At 43.0% G+C, this 18563-nt stretch overlaps 1 protein-coding gene across 7 annotated transcripts in view; it reads right to left on the minus strand.

The window, feature by feature from the left end:
• Window positions 1–15377, minus strand: part of SESN1 (sestrin 1) — a 116956-nt gene extending 101579 nt beyond the window's left edge. For 2 of the 7 annotated variants that reach the window (XM_043510781.1, XM_043510780.1), the window contains exon 1: window positions 14485–15377. In XM_043510781.1, the coding sequence (XP_043366716.1) occupies window positions 14485–14769 (285 nt within the window). In that variant the 5' untranslated portion in view covers window positions 14770–15377. The remainder of the gene's footprint in view (window positions 1–14484) is intronic. The other 5 variants (XM_043510784.1, XM_043510782.1, XM_043510778.1 and 2 more) reach the window with 4 other exon arrangements.
• Between the last annotated feature and the right edge of the window lie 3186 nt (window positions 15378–18563).

The raw sequence follows: 18563 nt of genomic DNA on the forward strand, positions 1-18563 counted from the left end.
CCCCCCATATAATATGTGACCCCCTGAGGGGTCCCAACCCCCAGTTTGAGAACCCCAAATGAGATACTTTAAATGTGATATAAACCATATCACGATGCCATCATAAGAGGAGTATAGCAAAGTCAGTGAAAATACTATTCAACTGTAGCTATAAATAGCACCAAGAATAGCTTTTTAATTATGTTTACGTTGAGCTGTATTATAAAGCTAATGAAATTTGAAATTAATCAAATAAACCAGCAGTTTTCAAACTGTGGGTTGGAACCCCAACATTGGTCACAACCCCATTTTAATGCCGTTGCCAAGGCCAGAGTTAGACTTGCTGGGGTCTGGGGCTGAAGCTGAAGCCTGTGGACTTTCAGCCAGGGACAGCGGGATTCCAGCTCTGGCTCCATCCCCTCCCAGGGCCGTGTAGTAATTTTTGTTGTAATAAGGTCATGGTGCAATCAAGTTTGAGAACTGAAATAAACCTAAAGTAAAACAGACAAGTCTCCCCCTCCAGTATGCTACCTTAGTAGTCATTCCATCCTTCTGAAGTATTTTTATTTTAGCATAAAGTTCTCCATCTCATACATATACTAGAAGTTGGCTACAAATAGTGTTAATTTTGCAACGCCATGAGTGCACATAGATAATACTTAAGACCCCAATCCTGCAGACACTTGTGCTTATCATTAGTACTGCGAATATTCCCAAATCAATGGGACTGCTCAAAGTTAAGCACATTTAAGTATTTACAAGATCAGGGTGTGACATTTTCTCAGCATGCCCAAAACTGCAGGTTACCATGTAACCCCCCTGCTTCAGTGAAAAAGATTTGCTGGTGCTAACCTGGATAATAGCTCCCTGACACTAATGAAGTGGGTTTTAGCCCATGAAAGCTTAAGCCCAAATAAATGTGTTAGTCTCTAAGGTGCCACAAGGACTCCTCGTTGTTTTGCTGATATAGACTAACACGGCTACCACTCTGAAACCTTCTTTAGCTGTGAACAACTTACTGGAACACGTGTAACACATATTTTTTTTTAAAAAGTTTAGGACATTTAGTATGTACAGGAAAAAATATTCTGACCTCCTCCACTATTTTGCTATCCCATAGTGGTCATCTCTGAGCTATGAAACCAGAATCAGTATTCTTCCAGTAGATTTATTTCAGAGGGATGGAGGCAACCCTAATAGACTGAAAGAAGAAAAGGAGTACTTGTGGCACCTTAGCGACTAACAAATTTATTAGAGCATACGCTTTCGTGAGCTACAGCTCATTGCATCCGATGAAGTGAGCTGTAGCTCACGAAAGCTTATGCTCTAATAAATTTGTTAGTCTCTAAGGTGCCACAAGTACTCCTTTTCTTTTTGCGAATACAGACTAACACGGCTGCTACTCTGAAACCTAATAGACTGAAAAAGCCAGGAGCTAAAAAGAAAAAAAAAAAAAAAAACTACTGCAAGTTTTTGATATTTGTTTGGCAGTTTTGTGAAACATTTATTTAATAATTTTCCATCTATTTTTGGTCCATCATTCATGAAGATGTACCTTTTTATATTTAAACTGGGAGTCCGTGGATTTGTATTTAATACTTTGTATATGCTAAGTGATTGACTGTGCCTCTTTGAAAGGGAAAGGGTGATGCAAATGATCCAAACACCTACTGGTGTTAATTTAACCTCTCAAGGACTTTTACAGAGTTTTGGAGGCAAGGTTTTTTGTTGAGACGCTCCATTTTAGAACTAGGATGTTAAAGGTGAACATTGACTTGTTAGCTTAATACTGATTTACTGATAGGGATTCAGATCTTAATACTACACAGGTCAAAGCACTATTTTAGCAGAAAGTTAGGAATTAGAATGGCAAAATGACCTTTACTCTTTATTTGAGGCCTGGTATACACTGAAAAGTAGCATCAGCATAACTGTGTGTCAGGGAAGTGAAAAAAAAAAACCTACACTTCAACAGACATAACTACGCTGACAATCCCCATGTAGATAGCTATATCAACAGAAGAGAGCTCAATATCAACATCAATAAAGTTACCTTCAGGCTTGTCTACACTAAAAAAATTACATCTGCATACCTACAGCCCTAATGCCCTCTCGTGTAGGCAGTACTAAATCAATAGAATAATTCTTTTCTCAACCTATTCACAGTCTCTCTGGGAGATTAACTACAGCAAATAGGAGAACCCCTGCCATCAGTGTAGGAAGTGTCTACACTGAAGTGCTACTGCAGCTATGCCAGGTTAAGTGTAGATATAGCCTTTATTTGGGGAGTTTATGGTCCTACACCTACAGGACACCTTCTGTCTGCATAGTCTACATCTACACTACATGGTTATGCCAATAGTCTCTGTAGTGTAGATACCTGGATGCAATCATTCCCGATACTGAAGATTCAGGGTTTGAGCATTTCAAGTAGGATGGTGAATCAGTCTCTGTATAAATTAATTCTGTTTGAGATTATGAACTTTGTTTAGGCCTTTATGATTATCTGTATTGTGTTCTTTCCCTCATACTTCTTGTGCTAAGGAGACACGTGAAATGACACTTTGATGTCTTTAAATGAGACAGTAGTTAAGGGCTATCAGCCAAAAAGGGCTGTTATGAAAGGGATAGCGATCAATTGTTTTCTAGGTCCACTGAAGGTAGGACAAGAAATAATGGGCTTAAACTCAAGTTAGATAGTAGGAAAGACCTTTTAACTACAAGGGTAGTTAAACTCTGGAATAGGCTTCCAATAGCTTGTGGAATCCCCATCACTGGAAGTTTTAAGAACAGGTTGGACAAACGCCTGTCAGGAATGATCTAGGTTTACTTGGTCCTGCCACAGCACAGGGGGCTGGACCTGATGACCTTTCAAGGTCCCTTCCAGCTCTGCATTTCTACGATTCTGTGAAATAGGACATGCTCAAACAGAACAATGGGATGGCTGACGCCTAGGAAAACCATGACCAGACCTCTTAAACATTAGCTCTTAAAGGTCTACATTTAATCTCAAAGCTCAGATAATTAAAAAAATCCTAATTTATAAGTGTTAAGTCTACTAATCCACATTGTCTGCAGTTGAGCTGGGTAGCTGAACAATCAGATCAGTAATAGATGAGGAAAGGTTTACGCCTCCTGTTCTCTTCACCTCCAAGAACACAGATGTTTGTGTACAGCTAAACAAAAACAAAACCACCAGCAGATGCTTGCTCCCTCCTCCACTTTTTGGATACAAAAAGGTCTCAACTATGAGAAGCTCTAGACTGATCAAAATTGCAGGAGAACTGTTTTCTAGCTACCCTTCATGCTCATCAGAGCTACTAATCAAAACAAAACAGAATAGTTAGCAATGGCCACTTCATAGAAAAATATGCTAGGATGCTGGCACAGAAAATTTTGGAAGAATTACAACAGGTCCCACGGTTTAATTTACAACGTTTTGTAAAGAGTATGGAATTTCTTTGAATAAAGGCAAGCGTATCTTTGTACCATTCAGTCATCCTAATGATGAAAACAATTCTACATTAGAATAACTTGACAAGAGAAACTGCTAGAGCAGTATCAGACAGATAGCCATGTTAGTCTGGATCCGTAAAAGCAGCAGAGAGTCCTGTGGCACCTTATAAACTAACAGACGTATTGGAGCATAAGCTTTTGTGGGTGAATACCACTGAATTGGGTATTCACCCATGAAAGCTTATGCTCCAATACGTCTGTTAGTCTATAACAGGGGTCAGCAACCTATGGCATGCGTGCCAAAGACAGCACGCAAGCCGAATTTTAATGGCACGCTGCTGTCTGCCAAGTGCCAGCCACCGGCCCCGCTCAGCCTGCTGCCGAACCCACACTGGGACCCCGGCAGGCAGCAGCGTGCTATTAAAAATCCTGCCCACCCGGCTCGCTCTTCTCTGCGCCCTCCCCCTTCCAGCTGATGATGCGGAGCAGGCAAGCTCCCCCCTCCCCGCCTTCCCCTAGCGTGCTGCGTTCCTCTCCCTCACTGCTGCTGATCAGCTGACGGCCCTTGCGAGGGGGAGAAGAGGTGGGGACAGGGCCATGGGGTAGAATCAGGGTATATCCCCTCCATCTCCCTGCCGTGAGCCTCTCTGGGCAGGGAGCTGGGAGCACCCCCATGACTCCAGCCCACACCCCCAACCGTCTGCCCTGACTCCAGTACCCCCTCACATACACCCAGCCCTGACTCCAGTACCCCCTCACATACACCCAGCCCCCAAACCCCATGCCCTGACTCCTGCACCCCCTTACATGCCCCCAGCCCCCTGCCCTGACTCTTGCACCCCACACACATATCCAGCCCCCTCACACCTCATGTCCTGACTCTTGCACCAGCCACATTCCCACCCCCACCCTGAGCACCAAAAGGGAGCTCCTGCACCCTTCCCACCCCTATAGTCCCACCTGCACTCCTCGCACCAAATGGGAGCTGCCCAGGTAAGCACTCCTCACTCAAACCCCAACCCTGAGCCCCCTCCCTCATTCTAGCTCCTGGCCAGACCCTACACCCCAACTCCCAGCCTGCTCCTTCAACCCCAGCCCTGTGCTCAGTGCACTCCCACCCTCAGCTCAGTGCTGAGAGAGAATGAATGGGCTAGATCCCGGGAGAAGGTAGGTACCCACTCTGTGTGGGCAGGGTGGGATCCCAGACTGGCAGCGGGCTGAGCAGACAAGAAGCCAGAACCCCAGACCGGCAGAGGGCTGAGTGGCAGTGGGCTGAGCCACTCAGCCCACTGCCAGCCCGGGATTCTGGCTGCCAGCCCTGCTCAGCCTGCTGCCAGCCCGGGGTTCTGGCTGCCAGCCCCTTGCCAGTCAGGGTCCTGGCCGCAGGCCCCACTAAGCCTGCTGCCAGCCTAGGTGAACGGAACCCCAGGCTAGCAGCAGGCAGAGCATTTTGAATACCTTGTTTACTTTACATATAACTAAACTACTGTTGTACATATATAGACTTAGAGAGACCTTCTAAAAAACATTAAAATGTATTACTGGCATGCAAAACCTTAAATTAAAAAGTGAAAAAATGAAGATTTGGCACACCACTTCTGAAAGGTTGCCGACCACTGGTCTATAAGGTGCCACAGGACTCTTTGCTGCTGGAGCAGTGTTTCTCAAGCGGTGGGTCATGACCCCAAGTAAAAGTCATGAAAGGTTATCCGTCAGTCAATGTGGATGATACCAGCAGCACCACAAGTGCTGAAAATATTACAATATAAAGTAAAAAGAAAATCTTGCTCCTTGCACATCCTTATCCTGCAAGGTCAAGTATTCTCCGTCAACCTGTTGAAACAAAATTATATAAGCTTGCATTGGTGTCATGGACACATTTTTTACTCTTAGCCTTATGTTTACTATAAAAATGTTAGGAAAATTCTACTTCAAATAAGGGTCCATGAACCTCGAAAAGTTGAGAAACACTGTGCTAAGGTACCAAAAGGATTTAGTGATGTACTCAACACTAAACAAGGGCAGGAGCTGGCTTTGGAGGAGGGCCTTTCCAGCCCTAACATTTAAGATTCTGAGTAGCAGCCGTGTTAGTCTGTATTCGCAAAAGAAAAGGAGTACTTGTGGCACCTTAGAGACTCTAAGGTGCCACAAGTACTCCTTTTCTATTTAAGATTCTGTAGTTTTCATTTGTAGCCCCCTAGAAGCGTCCTGAGCCAAGACCAGCTTCCTGAAATGAGATTTAACATAAGGGTCTCTTATGCAAGCAAACACTCCATACACAAGCATAATACAAGAGGCCTTTATGACCTCCTTGATGCTAATTAATTTGCTTCATCTAGTAAGTGAGAAACTTTACCTATCTCACGAAGCAGACTGATGTTGGCAAAGAGGTTTAGATGCTTCTCTCCACCAGGAAGATTAAGATCACTACCATATAATACTTGTAGTCTCTGCCAGCCTCAGAAACAGGAGCTCTCGTTTAGGCAAGTCGTATCTTGTCTTCAATACTCCTTTCAGTACTGATGGTATGAAGAGCACCTAACAAAGCAAATATCACTGCAAGTATTTTCAGCATTAGCATATGGATAGAATGGCAACAGGACTTTTTAGGAGAGGCTCCAATAGCAGGCAACTAATTCCCTTCCCTGGCCACTTTGAATGGTTGGGAAGACACAGAAAATGCATTCAAAAGTGGTTTGGCAGAAGAGAACGCAGAAAAAAAAAATACATATGTTCATTTACTAAACAGTGAAGTACTAAGCGAACAGAAGTTGTGCTGGATTTTTACATGTTTGATCTGTAAAGAGATTAGCATTTACCAGTTGGGTTTGTTTTTATCTTAGAAAAAAAAGGATATGTAAACGAATCCTTCCTGAATAGATTATATTTAATCTGAGGGAAGCTTCCACTGTTACTGAATGACTGCAAGCATCGTATGGAAACAGGAAAACATTTGACAGTACAATCAGTGCTTAATTTGTGCCGGGGCTCAGCCCTGGCACTTCTAGGCTTGGCAGTACATAGTCCCAGCACCTCTGGGCTTGCCACACTAATAATGAAAGTAAAAAAATTGCTTGAGCCCAGGCACCTCTTTCACTACAAATTAAGCATTAAATATCATGCAGTAGTATGGTCAATTTAAACTACACAAATATACTGAAATACTCTAAAGGAAAATCCTGTTGTCGAGGAACACCACTTGTCTTTTATCTACCACTTTTCATTAAAGCTCAGTGTTTAACAAGGGAAAGCATCATTACCCTTATCTTGCATAGGGGAAATTGAGGCAGAGTGGTTTGTCTAAGGTTACACAGTAAGTCATTGAAAGAGTTTGGAATAGAACCAAGGTCTCCTGAATCCTGTTCTAGCACCATATTCTCTGGGTGAAACTGCCTTGACAACAAAAGACCCGGTCCAGGAATGTTATTTACCCCCTGTAAGCCAAGCTTACATGGTTCAATGAGTGGTACTGAACTGCTCAAAGTAAATGAGAATGACAACTGTTTGCCTTGGCACCACAGGAGAAATCTAGCAACAGGTAAGGTGAACACTTCTTTTTCTGATGTTCAATAGAACAAGAGAGGTAACATCCTTCAGTAAAAGTGTCAATGCCCGAGATGATGGGGCGTCCAGGATTTCCGGGTTTGTGGATCTTGGTAGTAGATAGAATAACCCTGGTTGGGGTTCTAAGGGTATGTTGATTTGTTCCTGTGTTAGTGTAGGGAGTATCCTGAGTAGATGGTGCAGTTTCTTAGTGTATTCCTCAATGGGACCTGAGGAAAGTGGCCTGTACAATTTGTTATTGGGGAGTTGTCTTAGCAGCCTCCTTTTGGCAGTCAGACCTGTTCATGACGACAACAGCACCTCCTTTATCAGCCTCTTTGATTATAACGTCTGGGTTGTTTCTGAGGCTGGAGATAGCATTGCGTTCTGCACAACTTAGGTTATGAGGCAACACTAAAACAGGAAGAAGAAATCAACATACTCTTAGAGCCCTGACTGGGGTTATTCTATCTACTACCCAATATCCAAACCCAGCAATCCTGGATGCCCCATCATCTCAGGCATTGGCACTCTCACTGAAGGACTGTCCAGATATGTGGAGAGTCTACTCAGATCCTATGCCACCAGCACCCACAGCTATCTCCGTGACACCACTGATTTCCTGAGAAAACTAAAAGACCATCCTAGCCACCATGGATGTAGAGACTCTCTACACAAACATCCCACGCAAAGATGGAATACAAGCTGTCAGGAACAGTATCCCTGATGATGCCACAGCACAACTGGTTGCTGAGCTCTGTGACTTTATCCTCACACACAATTATTTCGAATTTGGTGATGATATACCCCTCCAGACCAGTGGCACTGCTATGGTCATCCGAACCCCTGTAATAAATATAAAGGGAAGGGGTAACCACCTTTCTGTATACAGATCTACAAAATCCCTCCTGGCCAGAGGCAAAACCCTTTCACCTGTAAAGGGTTAAGAAGCTAGGATAACCTCACTGGCACCTGACCAAAGTGACCAATGAGGAGACAAGTTACTTTCAAAGCTGGAGGGGGCGGGGAACCAAGGGGCTGTCTGTCTGATGCTTTTGCTGGGACCAGGTCAGGAATGCTCTTCGGAACTTCTGTTAAGTTAGTAAGTAATCTAGTTAGCAATGAATTAGATTTCCTTTTGTTTAAATGGCTGATAAATAAGCTGTGCTGAATGGAACGTATATTCCTGTGTGTGTCTTTTTGTAACTTAAGGTTTTGCCTAGAGGGATTCCCCTTGTTTTGAATCGGATTACCCTGTAAGGTATTTACCATCCTAATTTTACAGAGGTGATTCTTTTACTTTTTCTTTAATTAAAATTCTTCTTCTAAGATCCCGATTGATTTTTCATTGTTCTTAAGATCCAAGGTCTGTGTTCACCTATGCAAACTGGTGAGGATTTTTATCAAGCCTTCCCCAGGAAAGGGGGTGTAGGGCTTGGGGGGATATTCTGGGGGGAAGATGTCTCCAAGCAGGCTCTTTCCCTGTTCTTTAACACACATGGTGGTGGCAGCATAGGGTTCAAGGACAAGGCAAAGTTTGTACCTTGAGGAAGTTTTTAACCTAAGCTGGTAAGAAGAAGCTTAGGGGGGTCTTTCATGCAGGTCCCCACATCTGTACCCGAGAGTTCAGAGTGGGGAAGGAACCTTGACAGTGCCACAACATTTGTATGGCTGACCTGGAACAACGCTTCCTCAGCTCTTGTCCACTCATGCCCCTTCTCTATCTACGCTACACTGATGACACCTTCATCGTCTGGACCCATGGGAAGGAAACCCTGGAAGAATTCCACCACAATTTCAATAGCTTCCATCCCACTATCAACCTCAGCCTGGACCAATCTACACAGGAGGTCCACTTCCTAGACACCACGGTGCAAATAAGTGACAGTCACGTTACCACCACCCTATACCAAAAACCCACCGACTGCTATGCCTACCTTCATGCCTCCAGATTCCATCCCGGACACACCACACGATCATTTCTACAGCCAAACGGAGGTACAACCGCATTTGCTCAAACCCTTAGACAGAGGCCAACACTACAAGTTCTTCACCAAGCATTCTCAAAAATACGATACCCACACAAGGAAATAAGGAGGAAACAGATCAATAGAGCTAGACATGTACCCAGAAGCCTCCTGCTGCGAGACAAGACCAAAAAAGAACCAACAGAACTCCACTGGCCATCACATACAGTCCTCAGCTCAAGCCACTCCAATGCATTATCAGCGATCTACAACCCATCCTGGGCAACGATCCATCACTTTCACAGGCCTGGGAGGCAGGCCAGTCCTTGCCCACAGACAACCGCAACCTGAAGCATATTCTCACCAGCAACTACATACGCACCATAGTAACTAACTCAGGAACAATCCATGCAACAAACTTTGATGCCAACTCTGCCCACATATCTCACAGCAACACCATCACAGGAACTAACCAGAATCAGCCACACCATCACCAGTTCATTTACCTGCACATCCACCAATGTAATATATGCCAGCAATGCCCTTCTGCTATGTACATCAGCCAAACTGGACAGTCCCTACAGAAAAGGATAAATGAACACAAATCCAGATATTAGGAATGGCAATATACAAAAACCCTTAGGAGAAACTTCAGCCTCCCTGGACACACAATAGCAGATGTAAAGGTAGCCATCCTGCAGCAAAAAAACTTAAGGCACCAGACTTCAAAGAGAAACTGCTGAGCTTCAGCTCATTGGCAAATTTGACACCATCAGCTCAGGATTTAAACAAAGACTGAATCACTAGCCAACTACAAAAGCAGTTTCTCTTCCCTTGGTGTTCACCACCTCAACTGCTAGAAGAGGGCCTCATCCTCCCTGACTGAACTAACCTAGTTATCCCTAGCCTGATTCTTGCTTGCATATTTATACCTGCCTCTGGAAATTTCTATTACATACATCTGACGAAGTGGGTATTCGCCATGAAAGCTTATGCTCCAATACATCTATTAGTCTATAAGGTTGCCACAGGGACTTGCCAGTATAAAGAAGTCACTGTACAAAATTTTCGTTTGTACTGACTTTGCTAGTGCTTTTTTATGTAGCGTATCATAAAATAAGACAAATATCTCTCAATGAGTTGATGTACCCCGGAAGTATACCTCTGCGTATACCTAGGAGTATAGGTACTCCTGGTTGAGAGCCACAGACATACCTTAAGTCAACACAGCCCAAGAAAACAAGCCTCCAGCCCAGATCGACACACTCTGGGCTAGCACTCTAAAATCAGTATGAAAACAGCACTTTGAAGTTGTGGCTCAGGCTGGAAGCTCAGCCTCTGAAACCTACTGAGGGGGGATAGGTTTCAGAGCCCAAGCTGCAACTTCAAAGCACTGTCTACAACATTTATTTTTAGAGCACTATCACCAGCCCCACCACCCAAGTCTGTTGAGCCAAACTGGGGGGCTTGCTTCTGCAAGCTATCTATCCCAGGTGCTGTGGAGGAGGGAAAGGGCTGGGCATTTACTCAAGCTGCAGCTAGATACTCCCCGACCCTGTATGGGTCTGGAAGTAAGGGCGCTTCCCATGCAGGGGTTGGGGAGAAGAGAAAGGACTCTAACTGAAGATACTCCTCCCCATTTTCTGGCTCCATGCAGGGACCTCGGGAAACCATGATGTGCTCTCTCAGCCCCCAACACCCCCGTTATCAGTTTCCTGTATCATGAAACTATACAGAAGTCTCCCTGAACTTCCCACTCAGTGTGCTGAAAACAAAAGCAAAGGCTTGCCTAGACCTCTATGCAGCGGTCCAGAAAGAAAAAATATCCTCCTGGCCCCCAAACTCAAAAAACATCCGGTCTGTTGCCTAAATTACTTGTAATATAAGGGGAAACCATGCATGTGAGTCCCCCCCAAACAGTTCATAGAGCAATACAATTAATCACACACAATACAGTGCAATGCCTATATGCAAAGAACTACAAATGCACAAAGTAACACCGAAAAAAACTAAATTTCTTTCAGATATCTTAATCTTGGGTGTTTCTGGTAATGATAGTATGTAAAACATTCAGATGCAAATGTAATTCAAGATCATGTTGTTCCTCTAATATTTTATTTAAACAGCAATGTTTGAATAAGAGTATTCCGGTTGGGTTGAAATCATTTCCTTCTGTTACTTCTACACTATATCTGACTTCTGACTAGTCAGTCTCAAGCAGAAAGAAAAGTTATTCAGTTTGCTAGTATTTTCCAGGTGACGTGTCAATTCTCAGCAAGAACAAGCATTCGAATTAAGTTTGTTTGCAATAAAGTTTGTGTGCCAAAAAAAGGGCTTCTTTCTTCCACTCAGTTTTCAGATGTTGAACTAAGCAAGATAGGTGGAACTGTCTGATTAAGTATGTTCTCACATAACAGGCCTTCTGCAACATACAAGATAAAAATTAAGATGCTGCAAATTAACATGTAAAACTAATTAGTAGGAATCTAAATTAAACATAGTAACTTCTTTAACACTTTGTCACAGATGAGAACATTAATGAAGCAAAAGAGAAAAGTTTTAAATAACTCTGAATTCATTTGTATTTGAAAGCAATTCTTTAGTTATCTAATAAATTCCATATTGTACTATATCACTAGAGTTTAATAGGGAAATTAAAAACAGATCATTTTATGTCCTAAAATATGATTAATAGACCTTTTAATTCTATACTAGCTAAAGTGCAGATGCTATTCCTATAAAATGTCAAACCATTTTTAATGTCACTGAGCTATTTACCCCTTTGTTAATCTAAAAATAGCATGTTTCACAGGTAAACTGAATGTTTCATAAAGCATCTCTATCTTCATTGCAGAATGTAGCCAATTGGGGACTTGGGCCAAAATGGTGATTGATAATGGGTATGTAATGTTTTCCTTAGTTTCACAGCCAGCAAACCAGTCTACAAAATGGAAGAAATAATCCAGTCCTGATCTCCCAGCAATACTGCTCCATAACAGCTACGAGAGCAATGTTTTCCTATGAGTATTATAATTTTGATGTGAAACTCATTATGGTCATTCAGGGAGGCTGTTGTGGCCTCCCACACATCACTATTGGCCAACAAAGGCCATTTAGTGGCATTTGCTCTGAAGTTTCATTAAAATCTACAGGTACTGCCACCAAATTCAATTTTTAGTTTTAGATGAAAATAAAGAGCATCTCCCCAAGACCCCCCTCTAAAATATTAGTGGCTTCTTTAAGAGTGACAAATTAACTTAGATTTTCCACCTCACTTCCCCAAATTACTGCTTCGAAGATTAGAGACAGTAATAATCAAGCAGAAAAAGACCAGAAAGGTCAAACGTTTTCTGAAACCTAAGAAAATTATGGATTGATTTATAGGCATAAAAAACTAATCAGAACACCAGGCTTCAAAGGCAATTACCAAAACATTGAAAAGAAAACACTTGTAGAATAAGTGAGAACAAGAAGTGGGTATTCACTTTCTCCTAAGTTTTCTATGAGATCTTAATTGTAGCCTCTTTCTTTAGGAGCAAGCAGTCTGCTATCTTGTAGCCCTTACATCTATCATCCATTACCTATTTTTTAATCACAATAGCTTATATATGGTCATGTGACTTCTGGATTTGGATCTATTACATCCAAACTGTTAGCGAACTGATAACATTCTGCTAGACAGTTTCTTGACTTTTTAAAGGCCAATAGCAAAATCCCCAAACAAGTTCTCAATTTTCAAACACTTCACAAACTTTCATAGTTCCATAGCTTTTAAGGCCAGAAAGGACCATTAGATCACCTAGTCTAACCTCCTGTATACCTCATGCCATAGAACTTCACCCAGTCATCCCTGTATTGTGCCCAATAATTTGTGTTTCAGTAGAACAGATCTTCCAGAAAGGCAGTTAGTCTGGCTTCTTTCAATGGTTAAATTACCCTCAGTGTTAAAAGGTTGGGCCTTATTCCTGATCTGAATTTCTTTACTGGGGAAAAATACTTTACCTTTCATCTTTGGATCTCATTTAGCTTATCATTAAAAAAAAAAGTGTTAATATGAGGCTATCTGAAACCGATTCCTCATGCACCATCTTGGATTTATCATTTTGAATTTTGATTGCCAAAATGTTGCTTTGATATGCATATCAGCATGAGTTAGTCTGTATGCAAAAGATCACCTGGTCAGATAATTACACACCCTTGAAAAATGTTTCAAGGGTAAGAGAAAACTTTCCTCTTCCCTCAATCTGTAAACTAAGATTCCCTTTGTACTTAGTTCAAACTGTAACAAAAAAACAAACAAGAACCAGCTGAAGATAATATAGAAAAATGTCTTTGAAATTGTATTTTATTTTGCAACTAAATAAATAAGAAGTCTATGAATGCAATGAGAGAAAGGAGAAAAATCACAACACTGAGAGCCAGGAGATCTAGGTTCTAGGTCCAGCTCTGCCACAGATTTCTTTTGTGGCCTAGTTCATGCCACCTATATATTTGTGCCTCAATTTCTTCATCAGTAAAAAGGGAATAACTATTGCATAAAGGTAGTGTTTCTAAAGTGCTGAGATATCTTTTGGTGGAAGGATAAGAACAATATTTACTAGCCATTTGTGAAGGTTTCAGAAGAGTCAAAACAAAGAACCTATGAAAGTTTCTATTCTTAACATATCAGCTTTAGAGCTCAATCCCACCAGATACTGATACCTTAACTTTCATGATAGAGGTTTAGTTTAGTTCTTCCCAGGATCAAACCCTTGAGTCTTTGTGACTTTACCTGTCACCAACAATTAAGATTATTTCTATTGGGTTTGGGATTTGTATTTTTCATTTCTAACAGACTGACCTTACTAATCAAGATTACAGTTCGAGAATAAGCTTCAGAGGAGAAAGCATGTTTTTTTTTGTTGTTTTTTTTTTTAAAAAAGATCTTGATATTTTCTAGCAATCTTAAATCTGAGGTTTTCCCATACTAATCTTGTTTATTTTTAGTTGGCAAACGTGAATCATTCTTGATTTTGTATTAATAAGACTGGCATAATCACAGCCCTGGTAACATCTGACAAATACATTAAAATAACCATTCAGGCATATATTGAGTCCTGGAGGTACTTGTGTCCCAATAATAAACCCGCTTTTCATTGTGAAAGTTTGCACAGGAATTCATTTGCAAAAGGAGATGATTATGTCCAAGAGACAGCACTTCTACTAAGAAGGTTACATTTTCACACGGGGAGATTACTTCTTTATCAGTGTTATATACTCATCTGATACAACTAAACTCCGCCAGTATTTTGGTTATGTCTCAAGTTATTTAGAAGATTATCAGCTGCAAAATAGTATTAATAATTAGCAGACTGAACATCACAACATAGTCTAGAGAGTCAAACACGAAAGCTTTCCTGTTTTTACAAGTGAAGATGCGCCACACCCTTATGTTAATTTCTGCATCACGATAAAGCCAGTTACAAATACGAGGAATTCCAAGATGCTTTAGAGATAAGAGGTTGGAGAGGGGTTTGCTGAAAGGGGCAATGACTCTTACCTGAACATTTTTTAGGATAGACTCGCTCTTCTCTCTCACGTCTCTAAAGGGGCATCTCTTGGAAAGCATGAGTAGGCGAGCCAGCATCTCATTTAATCTGTCCAGAGCTGTAGCAGAAGTCAAGCGTCCTTCCGATGACTCTGGAGGAGGATCCTCCTTTACAGGAGAAATCTGTGCTGTTCTCCGCAAAACAGCTTGCCGGATGTTTTCCAAGGCAGCGTCTCTGGTGCTGGCATCCCTGCTGCACAGCCCATCCCACCTCACCTCTCCCTCTCCCTCCTCCATCGCTCTCTGAACGGCTCCAGGCCGCCCAAACCTTCACCACCTTCGCCTCGTGTAGAAGTAACAATAACAGTTCTCGAGAAAAAATAAAGTGCGGGCCCAGCCCATGGATGTCACCCCCAGCCCGCGGACGTCCGCCGCTGTGTCAGTTCTCGCCCTTAGAGCCGCCACGCGTCTCGCCTCCCCGGGCAGATGCTGCTCTCGGCGAAGGGGCCCCGGCCTCCCCTCACCATGGCAGCGCCGGGGCGAGAGCCGGCAGGTGAGGAGGGCGGCGGAGCTTTGCTCTCGCTGGGGCCTGGGCAGCCCCCGCGTCCCCGGCTGCAATCAGCGCGCTGGGCTCGGCCCCCGCTGCTGCAGAGCCGGGGAGCTTCCCATAGGGAGAAGCGGGGCGTGGGGGCGCTGCCACCACCCTCGAGGGCACGTCCCGGCTCAGGCGGTTCAGCCCGAGGGTGGGGGCGGCTCCCGACCCCCGGGCAGGGCCGCCGCCGCCGCAGTCCCGTCCCGGGAACCGGCGCGGCAGCTGCAGCAGCCGGAGCGAGCGACACTGACCTTGCGCCCCGGGCTCCGCTAGGAGAGCAGCGGGAGACCGCACGTACCGTCCGCCCTACCTCCCGCAATGACGGCACCTACGCCCAACCCTTGTCTAACGGTAAAATCTCAACCGGTCCCGTGCCCGCTTGGTGACGGACAAACCCTTTCAGCCAATCACGTTTCAGAGGCATAACTCGGAGCCAATCACGATGACGAAGAGATAGGGAATCGTGCTGTTGAGCCGCTCTCCGTTGCGAGGGCTACTGGGATTTGTAGCTCCGAACTCCTGCGCCTCTTGAATAAAACTACAACTCCCAGCAGGCAATGTGCATAGACTGGCCATGGGCTGGAGGCGGGAAGAGGGCTGGGTATTGGGTAATAGTTGCCCGCCCTGGTCCCGTTGTGTAAGGGAGATCACAAGGATCAATGCAAATCTAGTTCTAGTGCTCCTACCTCCTCTATACCCAATGTCCTGGCAAGGGTCTGGTAGACAGGGTTTTGTGACATTTGACAAGTCACTCTACCTTTCCACGCCTGTGTCCTCATCTCTGCCCCCTCCAACCTGTTGTGTGTCTGATTGGTTTGTGAACAATTCAGGATAGAGAATACCTCTTACTGTGTATTTATAGAGTATTGTCCATTCCTGCAATTTTGGTTGTTTTCTTGAAGCCCCAGCTCCTGGAACCGTGATTATGTAAGGCTCTCAGCTTTCATTAAAAAAGAAGAGTTTCTAACCTACATGGTTAGGGAGGAAAGCTTGGAAACATTACTTCTAAAGATTTAAAAACTAGAAGGTGAATAACCTAATATATATATATATATATTTAAAATCATGATTTATAAATCAATTTCATGATTTTTGGGTCCTGACTCAGGATTATGAATGTTTAGGATTGGCAATACTAGTACAGTTGTAAAATGGGATAAATCTTGTTATGGGCTGAATTAAAATCTTGGTAAAATCAATGTGTGAATGTCCCCTTCAGTTAAGATTGCTATAAGGAACAGTTAAAGATCCCACATAAAGTGCAAAATGGAATCTGCCTAGAAAGTAGGACCATATGGGCAAAAGGTTCTACTATGTATTGTTCTGACCAAGTAGGGATAAGTGTGGGAAAAAGTATAGCTGGGAGAGCGAACAAGGAACTGGCAGAGACACAGGGGCATTAAGAAAGCAAAGCAGCAACCTGTAAGAATGGCCCTAGGAGAAACCTAGAGAAAGATTCTTGGTTGCAGGTGCTAGCTGAAAAATGCTTGGGCTGTAAACTGGCTTGGATGTTTGTTTGTTGCCATGATTGAAACTGGCCTTGCATGTTTTGTTTCTTATTTTTCTTCTCAAAAGTCCAGTATACAAAAGGAGAATGTGGTTCCTGTTATCCAAAGGTTGCTGAATCTTCAGCAGCAGGGGAATCATTGGGGGAAAATTGGTGGTGAGTCTTTAAAATTATGTGTTTCTATACTGTTCCATTTCATGGTCTCTTAGTTACATGATAGAAAATCTACCCCATCTACTGGATAGCTTAAGAGGTATCCAGAAGGAGCATGTTCTATGACAAAACTTTTGGGAGGAAAGTAGTGTGTTTTAGAAACAAATTCTAAAGAAATAGTGAGGCCATCAGAAAGCAAAATAAAGTTGTTTCAACTGCCTGTTGCAACAAGTTGTAACAAGACTCATATTCCAATAGTCTCATTAAATATTTGAGACTTAAAAGGCAAAAACTATTCCGCTCTAAAAGTGCTTATCACAGAAGTTTAGGGCTGGCAAGGCCCTGCATTGAGGCGGGACCAAATATACCTAGACCATCCCTGACAAGTGTTTGTCTAGCCTGTTCTTAAAAACCCCAATTGATGGGGATTCCACAACCTCCCTTAGAAGTCTCTTCCAGAGTTTAACTATTCTTAGAGGCAGAACATTTTTCCTCATATCTAACCTAAATCTCCCTTGCTGGGGATTGAGCCCATTGCTTCTTGTTCTATCTTCAGTGGACACAGTAAAGAATTGATCACTCTCCTTTTTATAAAAGTCCTTACTAATAGTTGAAGACTATTATCACGTCCCATCGACCCCAGTCATCTTTTTTCAAGATTAAATATGCCCAGTTTCTTAAATCTTCCCTCATAGGTCAGGTTTTCTAAATCTTTTGTTGCTCTTCTCCACTCTCTTTCCAATTTACCCACATCTTTTCTACAATGTGGCACCAGAAATGAACACAGTACTTCAGGTAAGGCCTCATCAGTGCCAAGTAGAGGGGGACAATTACTTTGTGTGTCTTACATATGACGTTCCTATTAATATACCTCAGAATAAGTCAGTACTAGGAATAACTATTCCCTAACTCATTAGTTCTCCATTATAATTGTCTTTAAAAACAACCTACTCTTAGAATTGCCCTACCCTAGCCCAAATATGTCTTTTTGTTTGCTATTGCACTTGCCCTTCTGATTAATATCATTGTTTAACCCTTTTGTTATTGCTATAGCCTTCCTGCATGAAGATGGTTTCCCTCCTATTTTGAATGAGAACTGATTCCCATCCCCCGTAACATCTGAGTCTTAATTTTCTAATGCGGTTCAGGAGGTCCTGAGCAGAGCCTAATTATTTCCTCCTGCTTACTAATCTGCCAGGATACTCAGACCTTCCTCACATTCCAGAAGGCTTCTTGTACTGCTTCTGCTCTAATTGGCAAATGCAAATTGTTGTGGGGTGAAATAGAAGAGGGCCAGGTGAGTAACAGCTGATGGAAGATAGCATGGTAATATCAATAGCAATGCAGGCCTGAGCACTAGAAAACAAACACAGTAGGAAAGGAAATACTTATAGTTTTCTGCTAGGGGTGATGTATGCACTTAAAACCCAATCAGCTTTAAGAGTATACAGCACCTCTCAGGAGAGGGCTTTAAGACAATTAAGTATTAGAGGAACAAATTAAATAGAGCTTCTTATGAGTGCGAAGAAACTGCTCTTTTATTGATTTAGCCCCGCGACTGTTAGCAACAGTCGGCATGCCTCCCGATAGTCCTGAGTTTTGTGGGACTGTTTCACTTTGATGCCCAACACTCCCTTACCTGATTGAAGTAGAATGCTTCCTGCATTCAGTGGTGCCTGATGCTATATGCACAGTGTGTACAATTGGCAGGGAAAAGGATAGGGAGGGCAGCAGCTTCAGCTGCTCCTGGGTATGCTCAGCCTCCTCAGGTATGCTCATTAGCTGCGAGGGAGATCAGGAATGGGGAGTGATGCTGTGCCCAAGCAGGCTGGGCTGGAT

This window comes from Dermochelys coriacea, chromosome 3 (assembly GCF_009764565.3).
Source record: "Dermochelys coriacea isolate rDerCor1 chromosome 3, rDerCor1.pri.v4, whole genome shotgun sequence".
Lineage (NCBI taxonomy): Eukaryota > Metazoa > Chordata > Testudines > Dermochelyidae > Dermochelys > Dermochelys coriacea.